This window comes from Chelonia mydas, chromosome 1 (genome assembly GCF_015237465.2).
Source record: "Chelonia mydas isolate rCheMyd1 chromosome 1, rCheMyd1.pri.v2, whole genome shotgun sequence".
In the NCBI taxonomy this organism is placed as follows: Eukaryota; Metazoa; Chordata; order Testudines; family Cheloniidae; genus Chelonia; species Chelonia mydas.
The window spans coordinates 97,325,961-97,345,524 of record NC_057849.1 but is presented as its reverse complement, the minus strand read 5'-3'; the positions used below and the strand labels follow the sequence as shown (position 1 = coordinate 97,345,524).

At 44.8% G+C, this 19,564-nt stretch overlaps 1 protein-coding gene across 9 annotated transcripts in view; it reads right to left on the bottom strand.

The window, feature by feature from the left end:
• Window positions 1-19,564, bottom strand: part of FARP1 (FERM, ARH/RhoGEF and pleckstrin domain protein 1) — a 329,042-nt gene that overhangs the window by 13,723 nt on the left and 295,755 nt on the right. For all 9 annotated transcript variants that reach the window (XM_037896136.2, XM_037896146.2, XM_043534898.1 and 6 more), the window contains 3 exons: window positions 12,503-12,740; window positions 9,266-9,396; window positions 4,634-4,702 (listed from right to left, as the gene is read on the bottom strand). In XM_037896136.2, coding sequence (XP_037752064.1) covers window positions 4,634-4,702; window positions 9,266-9,396; window positions 12,503-12,740 — 438 coding nt within the window. The remainder of the gene's footprint in view (window positions 1-4,633; window positions 4,703-9,265; window positions 9,397-12,502; window positions 12,741-19,564) is intronic.

Below are 19,564 nucleotides of genomic sequence, written 5' to 3'. Positions count from 1 at the left end.
GGATCTCAGCCCTCAAAATGCTCATGAGCCAATGCACTGAGGTTAGAAATAGTTTTTGTTGGTTCCTGTGCATCGGAGGGTTTATGGTGGATAGTCTGCTTCCTGAACACTTTTACCTTGATTTATGAAGGAGCAGGCTTACCAGTCAGCCCCTTGCTAGGAAGGATGAGCATGTCAGCCCCAGAAGAGAGCTATCCCTCTGAAGACATCTGATTGGCCATTATTCTGGATATTCAGGAGCAGCCTGCCCACCAGACCTCCTAATCTTAAAGACTGCGCATATGGGACACCACGTCAAAATGTGTGACAAATGAACACTGTTGCATGCCAAAATATAATTGATAGATTTTAACTATAAAATTTGTTTAAAAGAATATTTTCTCATTTAACTAAACCAGTTTTTTAAAAAGAAAACTGAAAAATCAAATTTTATCATATTCAGCCATAAAGATCTCTGACATTGAACCCTGGACTTTTAGACCTTCCCCATCCCCCCAACACACACACACACACACACCTCTGCCACTTAGCTAGAGCAATAATTGCTATCCTCCAGGTGGATCGGCCACTAGAGGGAGTCTTGCACACACTTTGCCAATAGGTTACACAACTATTTGCTAAAAGACAAGGAGGACTTGTGGCACCTTAGAGACTAACAAATTTATTTGAGCATAAGCTTTCGTGAGCTACAGCTCACTTCATCGGATGCATTCAGTGGAAAATACAGTGGGGAAATTTATATACACAGAGAACATGAAACAATGGGTGTTACCATACACACTGAAATGAGAGTGATCACTTAAGGTGAGCTATTACCAGCAGGAGAGCGGGGGGGGGGGGGGGGGGGGGGGAACCTTTTGTAGTGATAATCAAGGTGGCCCATTTCCATCACGTCTGAGGAACAGTGTGTGTGTGTGTGTGGGGGGGGGGGGTAAACATGGGGAAATAGTTTTACTGTGTGTAATGACCCATCCACTCCCAGTCTTTATTCAAGACTAAGTTAATTGTATCCAGTTTGCAAATTAATTTCAATTTGGCAGTCTCTCGTTGGAGTCTGTTTTTGAAGTTTTTTTGTTGAAGTATTGTCACTTTTAGGTCTGTAATCGAGGGACCAAAGAGATTGAAGTGTTCTCCAACTGGTTTTTGAATGTTATAATTCTTGACATCCGATTTGTGTCCATTTATTCTTTTACATAGAGACTGTCCAGTTTGACCAATGTACATTGCAGGGGGGCATTGCTGGCACATGATGGCATATATCACATTGGTAGATGTGCAGGTGAAAGAGCCTCTGATAGTGTGGCTGATGTGATTAGGCCCTATGATGGTGTCCCCTGAATAGATATGTGGACACAGTTGACAAGGGGCTTTGTTGCAAGGATAGGTTCCTGGGTTAGTGGTTCTGTTGCGTGGTGTGTGGTTGCTGGTAAGTATTTGCTTCAGGTTGGGGGGCTGTCTCTAAGCAAGGACTGGCCTGTCTCCCAAGATCTGTGAGAGTGATGGGTCGTCCTTCAGGATAGGTTGTAGATCCTTGATGATGCGTTGGAGAGGTTTTAGTTGGGGGCTGAAGGTGATGGCGAGTGGCATTCTGTTCTTTTCTTTGTTGGGCCTGTCCTGTAGTAGGTGACTTCTGGGTAATCTTCTGGCTCTGTCAGTCTGTTTCTTCACTTCAGCAGGTGGGTATTGTAGTTGTAAGAATGCTTGATAGAGATCTTATAGGTGTTTGTCTGAGGGGTTGGAGCAAATGCAGTTGTATCATAGAGCTTGGCTGTAGACAATGGATCGTGTGGTGTGGTCTGGATGAAAGCTGGAGGCATGTAGGTAGGAATAGTGGTCAGTAGGTTTCCGGTATAGGGTGATGTTTACGTGACCATCACTTATTAGCACCGTAGTGTCCAGGAAGTGGATCTCTTGTGTGGACTGATCCAGGCTGAGGTTGATGGTGGGATGGAAATTGTTGAAATCATGGTGGAATTCCTCAAGGGCTTCTTTTCCATGGGTCCAGATGATGAAGATGTCATCAATGTAGCGCAAGTAGAGTAGGGGCATTAGGGGACGAGAGCTGAGGAAGCGTTGTTCTAAGTCAGCCATAAAAGTGTTGGCATACTGTGGGGCCATGCGGGTACCCATAGCAGTGCCGCTGATTTGAAGGTATACATTGTCCCCAAACGTGAAATACTTATGGGTGAGGACAAAGTCACAAAGTTCAGCCACCAGTTTGCCGTGACATCGGGGATACTGTTCCTGATGGCTTGTAGTCCATCTTTGTGTGGAATGTTGGTGGAGAGGGCTTCTACATCCATAGTGGCCAGGATGGTGTTTTCAGGAAGCTCACCGATGGATTGTAGTTTCCTCAGGAAGTCAGTGGTGTATTGAAGATAGCTGGGAGTGCTGGTAGCGTAGGGCCTGAGGAGGGAGTCTACATAGCCAGATAATCCTGCTGTCAGGGTGCCAATGCCTGAGATGATGAGGTGTCCAGGATTTCCAGGTTTATGGATTTTGGGTAGCAGACAGAATGCCCCAGGTCGGCGTTCCAGGGGTGTGTCTGTGCGGATTTGTTCTTGTGCTTTTTCAGGGAGTTTCTTGAGCAAATTCTGTAGTTTCTTTTGCTAACCCTCAGTGGGATGGCTTGTAGAAAGTGGTGTTGGAGAGCTGCCGAGCAGCCTCTTGTTCATATTCCGACCTATTCATGATGACAACAGCGCCTCCTTTGTCAGCCTTTTTGATTATGATGTCAGAGTTGTTTCTAAGGCTGTGGATGGCATTGTGTTCTGCACGGCTGAGGTTATGGGGCAAGTGATGCTGCTTTTCCATAATTTCAGCCCGTGCACGTCGGCAGAAGCATTCTATGTAGAAGTCCAGTCTGTTGTTTCAACCTTCAGGAGGAGTCCACCTAGAATCCTTCTTTTTGTAGTCTTGGTAGGAAGGTCTCTGTGGGTTAGTATGTTGTTCAGGGGTGTGTTGGAAATATCCCTTGAGTCGGAGACATTGAAAATAGGATTCTAGGTCACCACAGAACTGTATCATGTTCATGGGGATGGAGGGGCAGAAGAAGAGGCTCCGAGATAGGACAGATTCTTCTGCTGGGCTAAGAGTATAGTTGGATAGATTAACAATATTGCTGGGTGGGACACGGCTGCTACTCTGAAAACTATTTGCTAGACATGAGTAGAATATTGGAGATTAGGGTTCCTGGATAGGGTGACCAGATGTCCCGATTTTTGGGTCTTTTTCTTATATAAGCTCCTATTATCCCCGACCCCCTGTCCCGATTTTTCACACTTGCTGTCTGGTCACCCTACTCCTGGATTTTATCCAGGCTCTGTAGAGAGAATGTGGTGCATTTGCTAAAGACAGGATAGATAAAACATATTTATTTGGCACATTCAATCTGAAAGGCAGCGTGGGTGAGTGGACAACACCTAGATCTGCCATGCTAGAGACCTGGGTTTTATTACTAACTCTGCCTGAGGTGACCTTGTGTAACCTCTCTACTTATTTGTACAATGGGAGGGTCTTTACTGATCAAAGCCTCAGACCCCAACCTTTAAAGGGCTGTGAAGTGTAAGAAAATAGAAACAAAAGTCAGTAGAGGTGACATTTAAACTAATGGTCCAATGGCTTCCCAGCTCAATGCATTTTTGCCCTAGACTACAGCAATATCGGTAGGTCTGTCTCCCTCAGCCTGATTTAACAAAATGCAGAATGTCCTGTAACATCCAGTGCACTGAAGAGGTCTGCCACTCTCTGCCACCGCTCCTCTTAAGCAGCAGGACAAGAAAGCATCCCTCATTGTGCCACAGCACTGATTCCTTCCAATTCTCAAGTTGAGATGCCCCATAGCACACGGGGCCATTAGGAAGGGCCACTGGCCCAGTGCACTCTCTGGGACATCTGAGCCCCAGTACATGAACAGGAGAGTAGCAGCAGGATTGGGACAATTGTTTCCTGAAGACCCTAATCTGGAGTAGGGGGAGTAAATCTATTCAGTTAGATAGGAGATGAGAGCCCAGCTGGTTCCCTCTCAGATCTACAACGGGGCACCAGCTGGTCACCATCTGAAAACCCTGGATGTGATGGTGAGAGGGGCTAATCTCTACCAGTGCTATAATCTCAAAATGCAGCTCCAGACATGGGCAGGTCCAATAACTTGATGAGGAGTTAGATATGTCACCTGGAGAGAGCCTGGAGAGTCCCGTCTCTTGAAAGGGGGATTTGCTGAAGCTGACAGAGGGTTATGGTGAGTTTTCCTTGGTCTCACCAAGGGTAACTCTCTTTCTGGTTTGGACGTGAAGAACAGGCACAAATAGCCCAGAATATGCATTATTTTATAAGTACTATAAGTCAAAATAAATAATTTCATTTTTCTAGGACTCAATGACAATAATGGAAGGGCTAGGAATGTCTGGCAATATGAATTCTTGATGAACAGCTCTGGCTGTGTCTAAATGAGATACTGTGTTCATTTAGATCAGATTATTTTAAAATGTGTAATTTCTTTCACAATTCAAGTCTAACTCCTTCCCTGACGAAACTCTCAGAAGGTTTTTTTATTGATTTATTTAATTTTTTTTTTTTTTTTATACACAGTTGTACTTCATTATGTTCAATACAAACTGTTCTCATCACTTACCAGAAAAAACATCCGCTGCTGTAAACCCTTTCCAGACAACTTACTAAGACTGCCCAGTCTAATGAACTCCTGTAGGAAAACAGACATAAAACAAGCATGTCAAGTATCCCTTTTCAATATCTTGTCGAAAGTCTGTAAGTACTTAGTGTCAGTACTTGATCGTATAGTTATTAAGGCTGTTTTCACACACACTTCAAATACTTACAATTCAAATCTTATTTACAAGGTAGTCTCTTCCTATTCAGAGCTGCCCTTCCACTTCCTGACATTGATTGCTTCAAACACCTCCCTCTTCCATCAGCTTTGAGTTAATAGATTATTAAAATCAAACAGCTGATTAAAATAAAAAGGTCTATGTTTATTCACCAGCATCTGGCTACCCTCCTCCTTGAAATATCATGAATAATGTGGTGTATAGCTGACGTGGCTCTCGTTGTAAGCACAAAATCAAATCATCTAAAGGAATCCATTACAACAATGGGAGAAGAGGGAGATTTGTCTGGCAACATGAATTCTCCTAGACAAGCCGTGCAGCTCATGTCATGCAATACAGCACATTCACTTAGATCAGACTATTTTAAAGCCTGTAAGCTCAGGAAGAGAGAGCTCTCTCTCAGTGGAACCAAACTATCAGAGAGCCAGGTTTTCTGGGATTATAGTGAGTTGCATCATTCGCTGTTTTGAACTATGAAATAATTCCCTTTTCCACATAAAGCAAATCAAAAGCTTTCATTTCCAGTCACTCTCTCTAGCCTGTTTCAGGCAGTTCCTAATGGGTTTTGTATGGATTTTCAGAGGCCAACACCCATGACACTTGTGTACAAGCAAAGGACACAAAAAGCAGCAAGACAGTCTGTAAAGCACCAATAAACTAGCTCATGGAAGATTCCCCTCCCCAGGGGAACACTCCAGTTTACACAGAGTTGCTGTTGCTTGTATACCTAGCTTGGGGACTTTTGGCAGCCAGCCCAGAATATTATTAATTATTATTATTATTAAACATTTATATTGTGATGCTGCCTAATGGCCACAACCTGTCTGGGCACCATTGCAGTTGGTGCGGTACAATCACTAAGAAGAGACAGTTCCTGCCCCAAAAGAGCGATCTAAAAGTAGAACAGTCCTGAGAATGTTTTATTTTACCATAGGCACTGTTGCAGAATGGCCCAAGGGTAAAGTCACCTTTGTCCCCCTTCCCTGAAGGCTGCGCAGACACAGCCTAGGATTGGATGTGTGCTTTGCCACCGCCAAACTAGGACCTGTGATCCACAAGTCAGGTGAATGAGAAGTACAATACAACCATCCCACAGGCAACAGCACACAGCCACAGGTGGTAATAATGCTCTTCAGCCTTCGCTTTCTAGTGCAAAGACTGAGGTTGTGTCTACACCGCCACTTTCAGTGCTAAAACTTTAGTCGTTCAAGGGTGTGAAAAAACATCCCCCTGAGCGACAAAAGTTTTAGTGCTGAAAAGCGCCAGTTTGGACAGCGCTCCCAGCCCTAAGGCTACCACACCTCATAGGGGGAGGGGGGGTGTTTTGTTTTTTGGTCACCGGGAGCGCTCTCCCATGGCGAGAAAGCATGTCTACATTGCCCACGACACAGCGCTGCCGTGGCCGCACTGTAACATGGGCAGTGTAGACATACCCTGAGCCCCAGCCTGGGAGTTAATCGCATGGGCTAAGGGAGTGGTGAAGGATGGAGAGGCAGCAACCACCTGAACACGTGCCAGAGGGTGGCAAACAAAGTAAGCTCTCTGACTTGGCACGCAAAGCATCTCCTCCCTGGCTGCTTTACGGTTTCACTCCATACAGGAACAAGACAGCATTTAAGTATACGACATCCCTCTTGTTCTCTTTGCTCTGTCCTGGGACGGAACAGGGCAGCAAAAAGTGAAATGGACATTTCGTCAATTTCAGTTAGTAGTCACGCTGCACATGAAGTGAAATATGTTGGGAGACAGGTGAGAGTCAGAGAAGAGCAGCAGGGGTGCAAAGCACTGAAAGGAAGAAGCAAATGACGGTAATTACACCAGCGATTAGATGGGGAAGACAGTGAGAGGAAGGGGGAATAAAAGAATCAGATAAGGAGCAATAAAGGAGTAAACAAGAAAAGGGAGATGAAAAAAGACCCAAAATGAGGACCCGCCTACAGTGATCCAGGCTTTCATTGTTGCCATGGCAGACTTCGGCCACACACTCCCCACTGTATTTTCCACTGCATGCATCCGATGAAGTGAGGTGTAGCTCACGAAAGCTTATGCTCAAATAAACTTGTCAGTCTCTAAGGTGCCACAAGTCCTCCTTTTCTTTTTGCGGATACAGACTAACACGACTGCTACTCTGAAACACGATCTAACGTGGCCTATGAAAGCCATACGGACACGTCAGCTGCTTAAACATGCAGCCGTCCATCTTGCAGGTAAGAAAGACCAGGAAGAGCATAGCACACCAGTGCTCTACACTGGCTCTCCAACCGATTGCACCTCGAAGTCCTTGTCTTAGTCTTTAAAGTCTTAAATGGCTAGAACCTAGCTAGCTTAGAGCTACCTTTCTTCAGCACCCCACCTCAGCAGCAGATTCATCAGAGACATTACACCTCCTGGTCCCCAGGTGGAAACTCTCAGGGGCTAGCGATAGGACTGTCTTGGTGGAGGGTGTTTAGCTGTGGGATTCCACACTGCCAGACTGCCACATGCCTTACCACATTTAGGACACAAAACACAAAACATCCCTTTGTGCAAGCTTTCCCTCAGTCATGACTGTGGAAGAAAAATGGCCTGGCTGATGACAACCATCAAAAATGACCTTTTTAGTGATGCAGTACAGTACATAGATACCACAGACAGACACAAACAGGCAAGCAAAGATAGACACGTTAACTATGCTCAGAAATCACAGGGATGGGCACAAGAATCTGAATAGACTAGAGCCAGTAAAAAACAGAGAGGAAGAGAATTAAACTGAAATAAAGGAGAGAAATTCCCATTTGTAACATCACTGAACATATTTATTTAGAAAAGCCTGTATAAAACAAGGACTCAAAAATTATCTTATCCTGTTATATGTGGACTACAGAGACAACTGTCCCCAAGGCTAAAGTGACATACTGATTCCTTGTTTCAGTGCTTGCCAGTATGGAAGAGATGAGTTCCTCCAGCAGAAATGTCTTATAATTAAGGCTGCAAGTCTGTCACGGAGGTCATAGAAGTTACGGACTCCGGGACTTTCCGGGATCTCCGGGACTTCTGCAGTAGTTGCTGAATTTTTGTTTACTGCCCATGACCTGTCCATGACTTTTACCAAAAACACCCAGGACTAAAACATAGCCTTACTTATAGTCCCTTAGGGTCACTGGATTTTAAAAATCGTAGATATCATGGTATTGTAACCGTGAGGGTCCCAACCCAAAATGGGGTTGCGCCGGGCCTTGGCTCGCCAGGCTCTTGCAGGAGGATCACGATATTGCCACCTTTACTTCAGTGATGCTGCCTTCAGAGCTGGGAAGCCAGAGGGCAGCTGCTGGCCAGACACCCAGCTCTGAAGGCAGCGTCACCCCACAGCAGCGCAGAAGGGTGGCAATACCATACCATGCCACATGCGCTTCTGTGCTGCTGTTGAGGGCAGTGCTGCCTTCAAAGCTGGACTCCTAGCCCGCAGCCATGGAGCTTCCTGCAGCTGGGGGAGGTTCCTGGAGATGGGTCTGACCTGGCCTTGGAGTGGTTCTTGCAGAGGAAGGGGAAGTCCTGTCCCTCCTTAGCACCTCCAGGACTAGCAGCAGGAGCACAGGGCTTGGGGGTTAAAGGGATCTTGTGCAGGCTGTGGGGTGTGTGTGAGAGACCACGGCACCCCCCTGACCACGGGGTCCTAGGTGGTCGCCCACTCCCCCATCTATAATGCCAGCCCTGTCCCCACCACCATACCAGGCCACCTGACTTTTGCGCTGCAGCTGGTATTGCCACTTCCTTCAGAGCTGGGCTCCCGGCCTGCAGCCTGCGGCCGCCCAACTCTGTGAAATCTGGTCTCCCCTGCAATAGCCAGATTTCACAGGGGAGATCAGATTTCACGGTCCATGATGCGTTTTTCATGGCCGTGAATTTGGTAGGACCCTAACTATAATATTACTGCCTCTGTTCCATGTGATGCTCAAAATTTCCTATAACAATCCAAAATTGTATACAAAATAAAGCCCAGAAGAACAAAGCAGAAGAGAGACATAATAAAGAGGATTGTTTCCCTCTCCTTTTACAATCAATAGTTTGCTCTGATATTATTGTGTTTACATTTGATTTACAGTCTTTAGCGAAGGAAAGAGGGTCAGTGCTAGGTGAAACTGCATACTGTGACTATTAGGGTTAGCTTGACCAAACTCCAGTAGCTTTAGATATATCATGGCCGCATCTACACTGCTACAAACTGATAGCATGGCCACATTAAAGCAGTGTTAAAATGGCCCAGGCTAACATGATTTAAACATAACTTACCTGGCCAAGGGGATGGGGCAGAGAAATTTTATAAACTGTGATTTAAAAGAATCCAACAGACTTCAAAACCAGACCTCATGTTCCAAAGCTATTTGGCTGACAATTTCAGAGCCAGAGCTCTTGCTCTTGAGTGAAACTCTGTCACTTACCCTTCCTGGGATTGCCAGATTATCAATGCCTATCAAATCTTTCTTGAGTTCATGCAGCTTCTGGAAGTTCTCCATCTTTATCATACTACCATGGAGCTGAGCCACCATTTCAGAAATCTCAGCCAGAGCAGCTAGATAAATAAAAACAAGGATCTTTTCAATGCTCGTATCAGACTTACAAGCAGGTACATAATATTTATTCCAGCTGTGGCTCACGCACAGCACCCTCCCAACAAGACTGTTATAATTCTCTTTCTCTAGTATTTACTCTAACTGGCTTCAAGTTGCATACACAGATTCACGAGCTTCTTTTACTGAGGGTGGCAGCACTGAAATAAAGGTAGAGGCAATCACCACAGATAGAAGCCTGCTTTTACCTAAGCTTTCCAGGGGCATTCGACACTTTAGACCTGTCTTTTTTACAGTAACACTCAGAGCGATTGGTTTTCAAGGAGAATCAACTCATGGCACTGATAAGAGAATGAACTTTTTAAAATAGTACCTGAGGGCTCCACAACTATGAGACTTCAAGGGAAGTGCAGAGAGCTAGCTAGAATTCACACCTCGGCAAAGCTTCAAACATGCTAACATTTGCAGGCAACCAAAACCCCAAAGACAGCCAAGAGAGGGGCATGGGTTGCCTTCGTGTGTGTTTTTTTAATGGAATTCACACCCCGATTCTCTTTTAAAATACTTTTAAACTACTTTCTCCTGCAGCAGACACATGTGTTTTGGGTGGCGGCCCAGAAGTAGAATCAGAAGGTGGATTTTCAATGAGATGATATGATCTCCCTGAACAAAACTTACTCTTGTCAGAGGCTGCTCCCAAGGACTCTATTGCACTGTCAGCACTGAAGTATCATTACTGCTGATGGAGACAATCTTGCCATGTTTCCTCTCATTTAAAACATTTGTTAAATCATCATGGTTTCTGCATTATCAATAGATTAATAGTAGGCCCTTTTCTAATCAATTTCAGTTCCTATCTCTCTCATTAGTCTAAATATCTCCGACACATTAAATGCATCTCCCTACCCATCACATCACATGGGATCGCCCCCATATTTAGAAATTTGGTGAAATGGTTACATGTTTTTATTTCTACTACCACAGACTGTTTGTAAATCAAGGACCCGTCCTTGCCATACCTCCAGCAATGATAGAAATAATCTGATCAGTGGCTTAAAGTGCAGCACTATTGTTGTGCTCAGTACCGGGTTTACAATAGCGCCAGTGGGACTATGCCCACACTTGGAAGGGGCCCATAATGACTACATGCTGCCCCACAAAGGGTTAATCCAGCTCTAGCCCTAGCCCTAGTCCGCCAATGTGGGGTGGGAGTTGTAGTTTGCACAACGGGGCTTTAGGCTTGGGCCCTTGGACCTCTACTGCCACTGGGCTGGCACAGGGGAGGCTGGTTGTCTGTGGCCCCTGAGGCTGAGGTGATGACAGTGGGGCTGGCTGCCATGCCCCCTGCCAGTGGGAATGCCCAGAAATTTCCCCCCGCACTCCAGGGAGGGGAGGAGGTGTAGCGCGCTTTGGGGGGAAAGGTGGATTGTGGGGCGAGTCTGGGTGTGATGTGGGAGCTGGTGGTGACTCTGTATGGGGGTGGGGTAGGAGAAGCAGGGTGTTAAGGTGGGGGTTGGTGTGGAGGGGCAGTGGGAGGGAGGGGAGAGTCTGGGTTGAAGGTGGGGGTTGTTTTGGGTAGGGGAGGGGGGAGAAGGGGAGAAGGGAGGGAGGTGACAGCCCTGGGGTGAAAGTGGGGGGATTGGCAGGAGCAGGGAGATTAAGGAGAGCCCTTTGTGTGAAGGTGAGGGTTAATTGTGGGTGTGGGGGGGGCAGTAGGAGGGACGGGGGAGAGTCCAGGTGTGAAGGCTGAGGTAGGGGCTTGAGGTGGATTGTGGTAGCCTTGGTGGTAAAGAGTGTGTGTGTGTCTCAGTGGCCCTTTCTCCCTGAAAAAGATGGACATCAGCAATCTTCCTCCCCATGCTCCACCCAGTAACTTTACTGTTTCACTTCAAGTCATGAGGGGTGGTGAGACAAAGGGAGAAGTAGGTTAAAGAAAACGAACTTTTTAAAAAGTTTTGTAAACATTGTACCAAAGTAGAAAATCCAGCTTTCGAAAAATGTATTTACGAAACCTAACTTTGGGTGGAGGAGGTGATGGTGGGGAGATGCAGGTACAACTACACTGACTGCTACATCCCGGCTTCATATGGCTTATAAGTGTGCTAATTAAGCACTGGTGTTTAGGGCCCCCAGCAGGCCCTGAGTGTTTAAACAAAAAAGACAAAACTAACAAACAACTCCCTCCCACACAAATACTCCAAATTCAAGAATATTCTGGGTATATTGATGCTAGCCCAATTTGTTCTCTATGGGCTGAGTGGAAGTCTCAATCAAGTGTGGCTTCAAATATCTTATTTTGTTTTTGAATAAAGGTTTTCATCCCCATCCCAGCAGTACCAGGTATACTATGGGCGTCATTGCGCCAGGCCCACACTTGGTATGGGCCCATAATGACTACATGGGGGCTCACAAATGTGTTTGGCGCCGGGCCCACAAAAGGTTAATCTGGCCTGATTGTGTTTTATTATTATTATCTCTACTACTATGTTCTCTCCAAGGACTCCAATATCCAGTAATTAATGGTTTAATTGAAAATGTAACCAGGCACACGGCTTCAACCATCCTCAAATATTTATAGGTCTACTCTAAAATGGGGGAGTCAGTTTTACAGCAAGGGATTTCTGCTCTACAATGAGGACAAAGATTTAGGGTGGGATTTTTGAAAAGCAGCTAACTTATTTAGGAGCACAAATCCCCTGGAAAATCATATGTAAGGGCCAAGGAGAAAAAGGAGCCAGGAATCAAGTAGTCACGAACAAGAGGCAAAAGCTGGGCAAGAGGCAAAGGTCATTGTGGATTCTCCATCACCGACCATTTTTAAATCAAGACTGGATATCTTTCTAGAAAATATGCTCCAGGAATCATTCTGGGGAAGTTCTCTGGCCTGTGTTATACAGGAGCTCAGACTAGATGATCACAGCCTTAATTCTGACATTTCCTGACTTTTGAGTGCTTGACTCTGCAAGCTGAACACTCTTTTAATGTAGTTTTTTGGATGCAATATTATTTATACTACAGCATGCCTAGTGGTTAGAATGGGGGACTAGCTATCAGGAGACTGTGTTCTAGTCGGCTGCTTCTAGAATTAGATTATTCCTCCCCATTCACCTCTGGAGTCTCTGAAGTCCACATGGTTTGGTGGGTAGTGTTTGCAGAGCCTTTCCATTATCTGCTTATAGTGCATGAGCCGGTGCAAAGGCCGGAGTAGGAAGGTATTGAGGGGCAGGTAGCAGACTTTCTGTAACTCAAAGTCCCTGCACAAGGTCTCCAGCTTGCGAGAGTTCTTGATTCCATTTTCCAATTCCATCAAAACTTCATTGTGTTTCCGCAGATGAACTGTCAGTTGCTTAAAAACAAAGAGAAAAGAAAAAAGCCAGAGACATTAGCAAACGCACTGCACATATGGGATTCCAAGTCATTTGATCCAAATATGTTTCTCTATAAAATCTAGCTAATATTGCTGCAGTTTTTTGCAACACAGTCATTTGCTCTGTGCAACACTAACGTTCTGTCATTAACCTACAAAATAAATAAGATGGAAAATCCCACTCTGTCCAGAATTAATTTAATCTTTTCTGCCAATTCTTCCCTTCCCCTGACCTTCTCTGCATCCCCTGTAAAACAAACAAACAAAACTAATTAAGGCAGACAGTCTAGCAGCAGCCAAGGAATTCAAAGTTAAAGATATTACACTGTACTTAGCTCATGCTTTGCATGTATCTTGGGGACGAACAACAGCATGGAGTTAGGAAACAAATGTAGATTGGGCTCTCCAAAGAGGACTAAGGTAATTAAACATCCAACTGGCACTGACTTTCCCAATTCCTTAGGCCCCTTTGATGATCCTATCTGTAACCAATTGGAATGCCAGCTTTTGTTCATTTATTTATTATTAAAGAGCAGCTACAACTCCTGAAAAACTCTGAACACATACACACAAACACAGGTGCATTCCATAGCAAAACACCTGCGTTACAGCACTTCATATTTTCTGCCCCTGGGTTATCATCTCATCTACATAACGCTAGGTGGGCAACTTCAGAGGTGACTTCTTTGAGGGGCTCAACAAGCATGTGGACAAGGGGGATCCAGTGGATATAGTGTACTTAGATTTTTCAGAACGCCTTTGACGAGGTCTCACACCAAAGGCTCTTAAGCAAACTAAGCTACCATGGGAGAAGAGGGAAGGTCCTCTCATGGACTGGTAACTGGTTAAAAGATAGGAAACAAAGGGTAGGAATAAACAGTCAGTTTTCAGAATGGAGAGAAGTAAATAGTGGTGTCCCCCAGCGGTCTGTCTTGGGACCAGTCCTACTCAACATATTCATAAATGGTCTGGAAAAAGGAGTAAACAGTGAGGTGGCAAAATTTGAAGATGATACAAAACTACTCAAGATAGTTAAGTCCCAGGCAGACTGTGAAGAGCTACAGAAGGATCTCACAAAACTGGGTGACTGGGCAACAAAATGGTAGATGTGGCCCCTTAGAGACTAACAAATTTATTTGAGCATAAGCTTTCGTGGGCTAAAGCCCACTTCATCAAATGATGAAGTGGGCTTTAGCCCACGAAAGCTTATGCTCAAATAAATTTGTTAGTCTCTAAGGTGCTACAAGTACTTCTCGTTCTTTTTGCTGATACAGACTAACACGGCTACCACTCTGAAAACGGCAGATGAAATTCAATGCTGATAAATGCAAAGTAATGCACATTGGAAAACATAATCCCAACTATACATATACAAAATGATAGGGCCTAAATTAGCTGTTACCACTCAAGAAAGAGATCTTGGGAGTCATTGTGCACAGTTCTCTGAAAATATCCACTCAGTGTGCAGCAGCAGTCAAAAAAGTGAACATAATGTCGGGAATCATTAAGGAAGGAATAGATAATAAAACAGAAAATATCATATTGCCTCCATATAAATCCATGGTACACCCACATCTTGAATACTGCGTGCAGATGTGGTCAAAAAAGATATACTGGAATTGGAAAAGATTCAGAAAAGTGCAACAAAAATGATTAGGGGTATGGAATGGCTTCTGTATGAGGAGAGATTAATAAGACTGGGATTTTTCAGCTTGGAAAAGAGACTACTAAGGGAGGATATGATTGAGGTCTATAAAATCATGACAAGTGTGGAAAAAGTAAATAAGGAAGTGTTATTTACTCCTCATAACACAAGAACTAGAGGTCACTAAATGAAATTAATAGGCAGCAGGTTTAAAACAAATAAAAGGAAGTATTTCTTTACACGATGCACAGTCAACCTGTGGAACTCCTTGCCAGAGGATGTTGTGCCGGCTAAGACTATAAGAGGGTTCAAAAAAGAACTAGAAAAGTTCATGGAGGATAGGTCCATCAATGGCTATTAGCCAGGTTGGGCAGGGATGGTGGCTTTAGCCTCTGTTTGGAAGACAGGATACTGGGCTAGATGGACCTTTGCTCTTACCCAGTATGGCTGTTCTTATATTCTTGATGTAAAATGGTGGTGTGAAGTGAAGGGGAGTGGATGTAATTTACATGCTGACTGGGTGGGTATCACAGCGTGGCTGGTGCCTGTGAATTAAAAAGGTCCAGATCCTCTGTGCCAGAACAAGTGCTCACACTAAAAATAGTGCTCACACACAATAAAGATAGTTGGGCAGCATTTGGGGGCTAAAATAGGTCAGGGAGTCCCAGTGAGTCAGAGCAGAAGGGCAGATGAGAGCTGCCAGAGACGAGGGGATTGGAGGAGTCCTGGAAGGAAACAGAGGGCAGGAGACCACCAAGACAGATTTGCTCGCTGACGTCCCTAAGCCAGAGAGCCAGGAATGGAGGGGGCTGAAGGCAGGAGAAACAGCAGCAGAGGGAACTGCTGCTGGCTCAAAGCCAGACAGGTGAAGCCAAGGGCCAGGGAGGGCTGAAGACAGGGGAGTAGTGCAGGAGCTTACCTACTGACCTCTCCAGGGCTGGAGACTGGGACCCAGAGGAACTGTGAGAGTGAGGGATGCTCCCCTGGCAAACATGCTTCCAGCAGAGGCTGTGGGGGTTCCTGCTGGGAAGAGGGGGTTGCAACTGGAAGGGCTTGGGTGGCTGTCCCAGTACAAGGACAGGAAAGGACTGAGAGTCTAGATGTGGTCGAAGGCACCAGCATCTGGTATGTGGGGCATCAAGAGACGAGATGTCTTGAGTTTTAGTGACTGCTTCCCCTCAGGTGAGAAATGGACTACTCAGACTATATTGTTGTAAGAAACCAGACCCAAGGAGGGGTTGTATGGAGACCAGAAAACATGAAGTTATTGGGTCACCTGAGATGGGAATCTGAGGCAGACTAGCTGCCATGCTGCGATCTGCTGCAGGAGGGTGCTTCAGGCAGGACTGCCTTATGATAGTGGGGTTGTAGCCGCTTCAGTCAGGTTGCAGCATAAGGTCCATCTGACTGGCCAAGTTTCCGACCTACTTTTTTAATGGGGATTTTATTAAAATTAAAGAAGGGAGTTCTGTTGTAGTTTGATGATTGATTTTAATGATGAAGCTCATTTGATAGAGCCAGAGAAGTCTCTAAATGAATAAATCTGCTGTCGCAGAAAATGAAGAGAAATTGGACTCCTGTATATTGATCTGACTTCAAAAGGCAGGGTGGCTTAGTCTAAATCTAATGTGGTGTTTGACACCTCTCCAGTCAAATCCCCTTCTCGTGATTTTGCAACAGCTTTACAGTACAGGCTAGTTTAGTGGTTTCTTGGCACACTACATGTTCATTCCATGGACATTCTGACAGGCAGAGAAGCTGAACCAAAAGGGACCCTTCTTGGCTACTATGGAGGCTGCCAGGTAGTTATTTATTACTTTTAACTTGTTCTCCATGTTAACTAAGTTGACAGGGTCAATTTACAGGTCTTCTAATAGGTCCCGTGCTAAGTATGAAGATTAACTGATTTTTCTTTTCTGTCTCCTATTCTGACTTCTTTGATCCAAACTGGGTTTTGATTCTTTTCTCTGGAGGCTGCAGTCTTTCTCCAGGGCTATGTCAAAGAAGGATCGTAGGGCACCAAAGACTAAACAACATGAGATTAAAGGCACCAGACACATAAGCAGAGTAGTCTCTAAATATAAGTTTACTGTTAGAGATCAACAGCTCTTTAGGAAAATAATTATACTTACTGGGAATAAGGGACTGGTGTTAGAAGGTGCACATGATGGTTTTTCCAGGTATCAGAATGTGTCTGGGTGAATGAAGCAGTCAGTGGTAGGTTTACTGAGGAAAGGGTTATGATGGCAGGTCTGTCAGTGACAAAGTGGCCTATTAGCTACAGCAGTGGATTGTGAATCAGAGTTCCCAATTTCTATTTTTAGCTTTGTCACTGATTTGCTGTGTGATCCTTAGCATGGCACTCACCCTTTGTGTCACAGCTTATCTGTCCCTAAAATTAGAATACCATGGTGACTGACTGACAATATCCTGGACAAACCTTATGGCATTAAAGATAAATTGTACTGAATTAAGTTAAATCTCATTGTACTAGGTCTAATACCTTTGAGATCCATTGTATTAAAAAAGCAATGATGCATGTGTTATTACAGAATGGTGTGTAATTCCTCTAGGAGGAGGGGTTTGCTAATGTAATTCCTCAGTTATCAGCTCTTTGAAGCCACCCCCTGGAAATGTGCACACAAACTAGAAATCTCTGGGGACCAACAGACAAAAAAAGTATTCTTGGTGTGACGGTGCCCCCATAAGGCTTTATGGAAATATGCTTATGAATATATATATGACATAATTGGAATATGTTTTATGCTACATATGCCATGTAACATATCTATGTAAAGGTTATGATCTACTCAATCTATTAATCCTATTTGTATGTATGTATCATTTTTGTATTCAAAGTTATGAATATTGGCTGTACTGGCTTGATGTCTAAGTAGCCTTAGTAGAGCTTTTGGTCAGTTCCCTGAGAAAGGAATGTGCAAATTAGGTACCCAATCAAGAAACACAAAGGACAATGAATCTTGGAATGCTCCAATCCACATAAGAAATCTACCTGAGGACGTTCAAGGAAGCATGTGAACCAAGGCTGCCACCCGTAAGTTCCGAGTCATGCATGGACGTGTATCTTGCCCATGTGACTCGCCCATGTGACTCCAAAACTCCATCCTGGAGCTGGACTTTGCATAGGAGAGAGAAGGGGGTCTCCACCCACAAAAGTGAAGTCTATTTAAACCCCTGGGAGACCCCTCTATTTTGTCTTCAGCTGGCTCAAGAGATAGCCTCTTGACCCCCAAGGATACCTGAAAGAAACTGGAACAAAGGACAGTAACTACAGGGGGTGAGAGTGATTGCTAGACCCAGACTAGAAGGTGAGTAGTCTGTAAAAGGAAGCTTACTGAAACTTCTCTAAGGGTGAGGTTTTATCTGTATTCAGTTTCTTACTGTATTAGACATAGACTTGCATGTTTTATTTTGCTTGGTAATTCACTTTGTTCTGTCTGTTACTACTTGGAATCACTTAAATCCTACTTTCTGTATTTAATAAAATCACTTTTTACTTATTAATTAACCCACAGTATGTATTAATACCTGGGGGGGGGAGGGGGCAACAGCTGTGCATATCTCTCTATCAGTGTTATAGAGGGGGGACAATTTATGAGTTTATCCTGGATAAGCTTTACAGGGTAAAACGGATTTATTTGAGGTTTGGACCCCATTGGGAGTTGGGTATCTGAGGGTTAAAGACAGGAACATTTCTTAAGTTGCTTTCAGCTAAGTCTGCAGCTTTGGGGCACGTGGGTCTGTGTTGGAGCAGACTGGCATGTCTGGCTCAGCAAGACAAGGTGCTGGAGTCCCAAGCTGCCATGGAAAGCAGGGGCAGAAGTAGTTTTGGCACATCAGTTGGCAGTCCCAAAGGGGTTTCTGTGATCCAACCTATCACCATGGCGTAGTCGAGCAGGATCTGTGCACAGCTGATTGCTTTGAGATACTAGTAGTGATTTTAAGTGAGTTAAGCGTGGTGGCTGGAAAACAAACAAAGTGGTTACTGGTTTGTTATTTTCTGTTTGCTTATTTCGGGTAAGGGAAATAGGGACAGAAAAGGAAGCAAAGTAAGAAAGAGTGAAGATCAGAAGAAGCTAGAACTACACAAGTTGCAAATTGCCCAGAAAGGCCGAACACTGGGCACTGGGAAAGTCTCTGTTAACTAAGAATCCCCTGAGCTCAGTGCATCTCAGTTTCAATGAACTGCAGACGGGTGTGGCCCAACCTCTGTGTCTGTGCTGAAGCTGACAGGAGTGGAGGGGGGCCTGTTCCGGCAGGAGGGGGTTCTTTGTGGTATCACAGGTCATCGAGTGACAGTCTAAAGGAAAGACCAATGGAAACTGATGTACAATTTGCCCGGGAAAAGGCTGCCCTGGGAAAAGAAAAGGCTGGCCACCAGCAAACCCTGGACTTAAAAGACAAAGCAAATTGAGACCCAGAAGCATGAACTGGCTGTAATGGAGTGGAAGAGGTGCATAGAGACATGTATCCTGGAGCTGGAAGTGGGGGTCCTGGTGACTGCTGCGGTGGGAACAAACCCCAAGGACTCTGTAGCTGGAAGCAAGCCCAACCTGAGTGAAAGGGGGAGGGATTTTGCTGGCCAGTGAAAGGTCTGTCATAGCTGGTAGCTGTAAGCCCACAGCTGGATCAGGGTCTCTTTCCCTTTTGGGGGACACAGGAGTGTCTGCCCCAGAGGGGAGCCCAAAAACAAATTTTAGGTAAACTGCCTCTGCCATGATCAGTGTCCAAGCCTCTGGCAGTAAGTTCAGGAGGAGGGTGTGACATTGCACTCTATATGATTTTATAAAAATATGCTAATGAGTGTGAATATGATGTAACTGGAATATACTTCATGCAAAGGGTCTCTTGTAAGGAATCATTACAAAGCTTATGATCTACTGAGTGTGATCATCCTATTTGTATAAATGTATCACTCTTGTATCTCAAACTAGAAATATGAAATATGGCTCTGAGGTCCTATTGTAGTTATGCAAAGTGTGGGCCATTAATGGTGGTTTGGAATCTTGATGGCTCCCATTAACCAGGACAGTTACCTGTAAATGGCTGTTTACTTGTAAGTCTTCCTGTATACCTGTGGGCTGGAAAGTGGGTAATAAAGTCTTACAGTGACATGTGATCATGTCACTTGAACTGG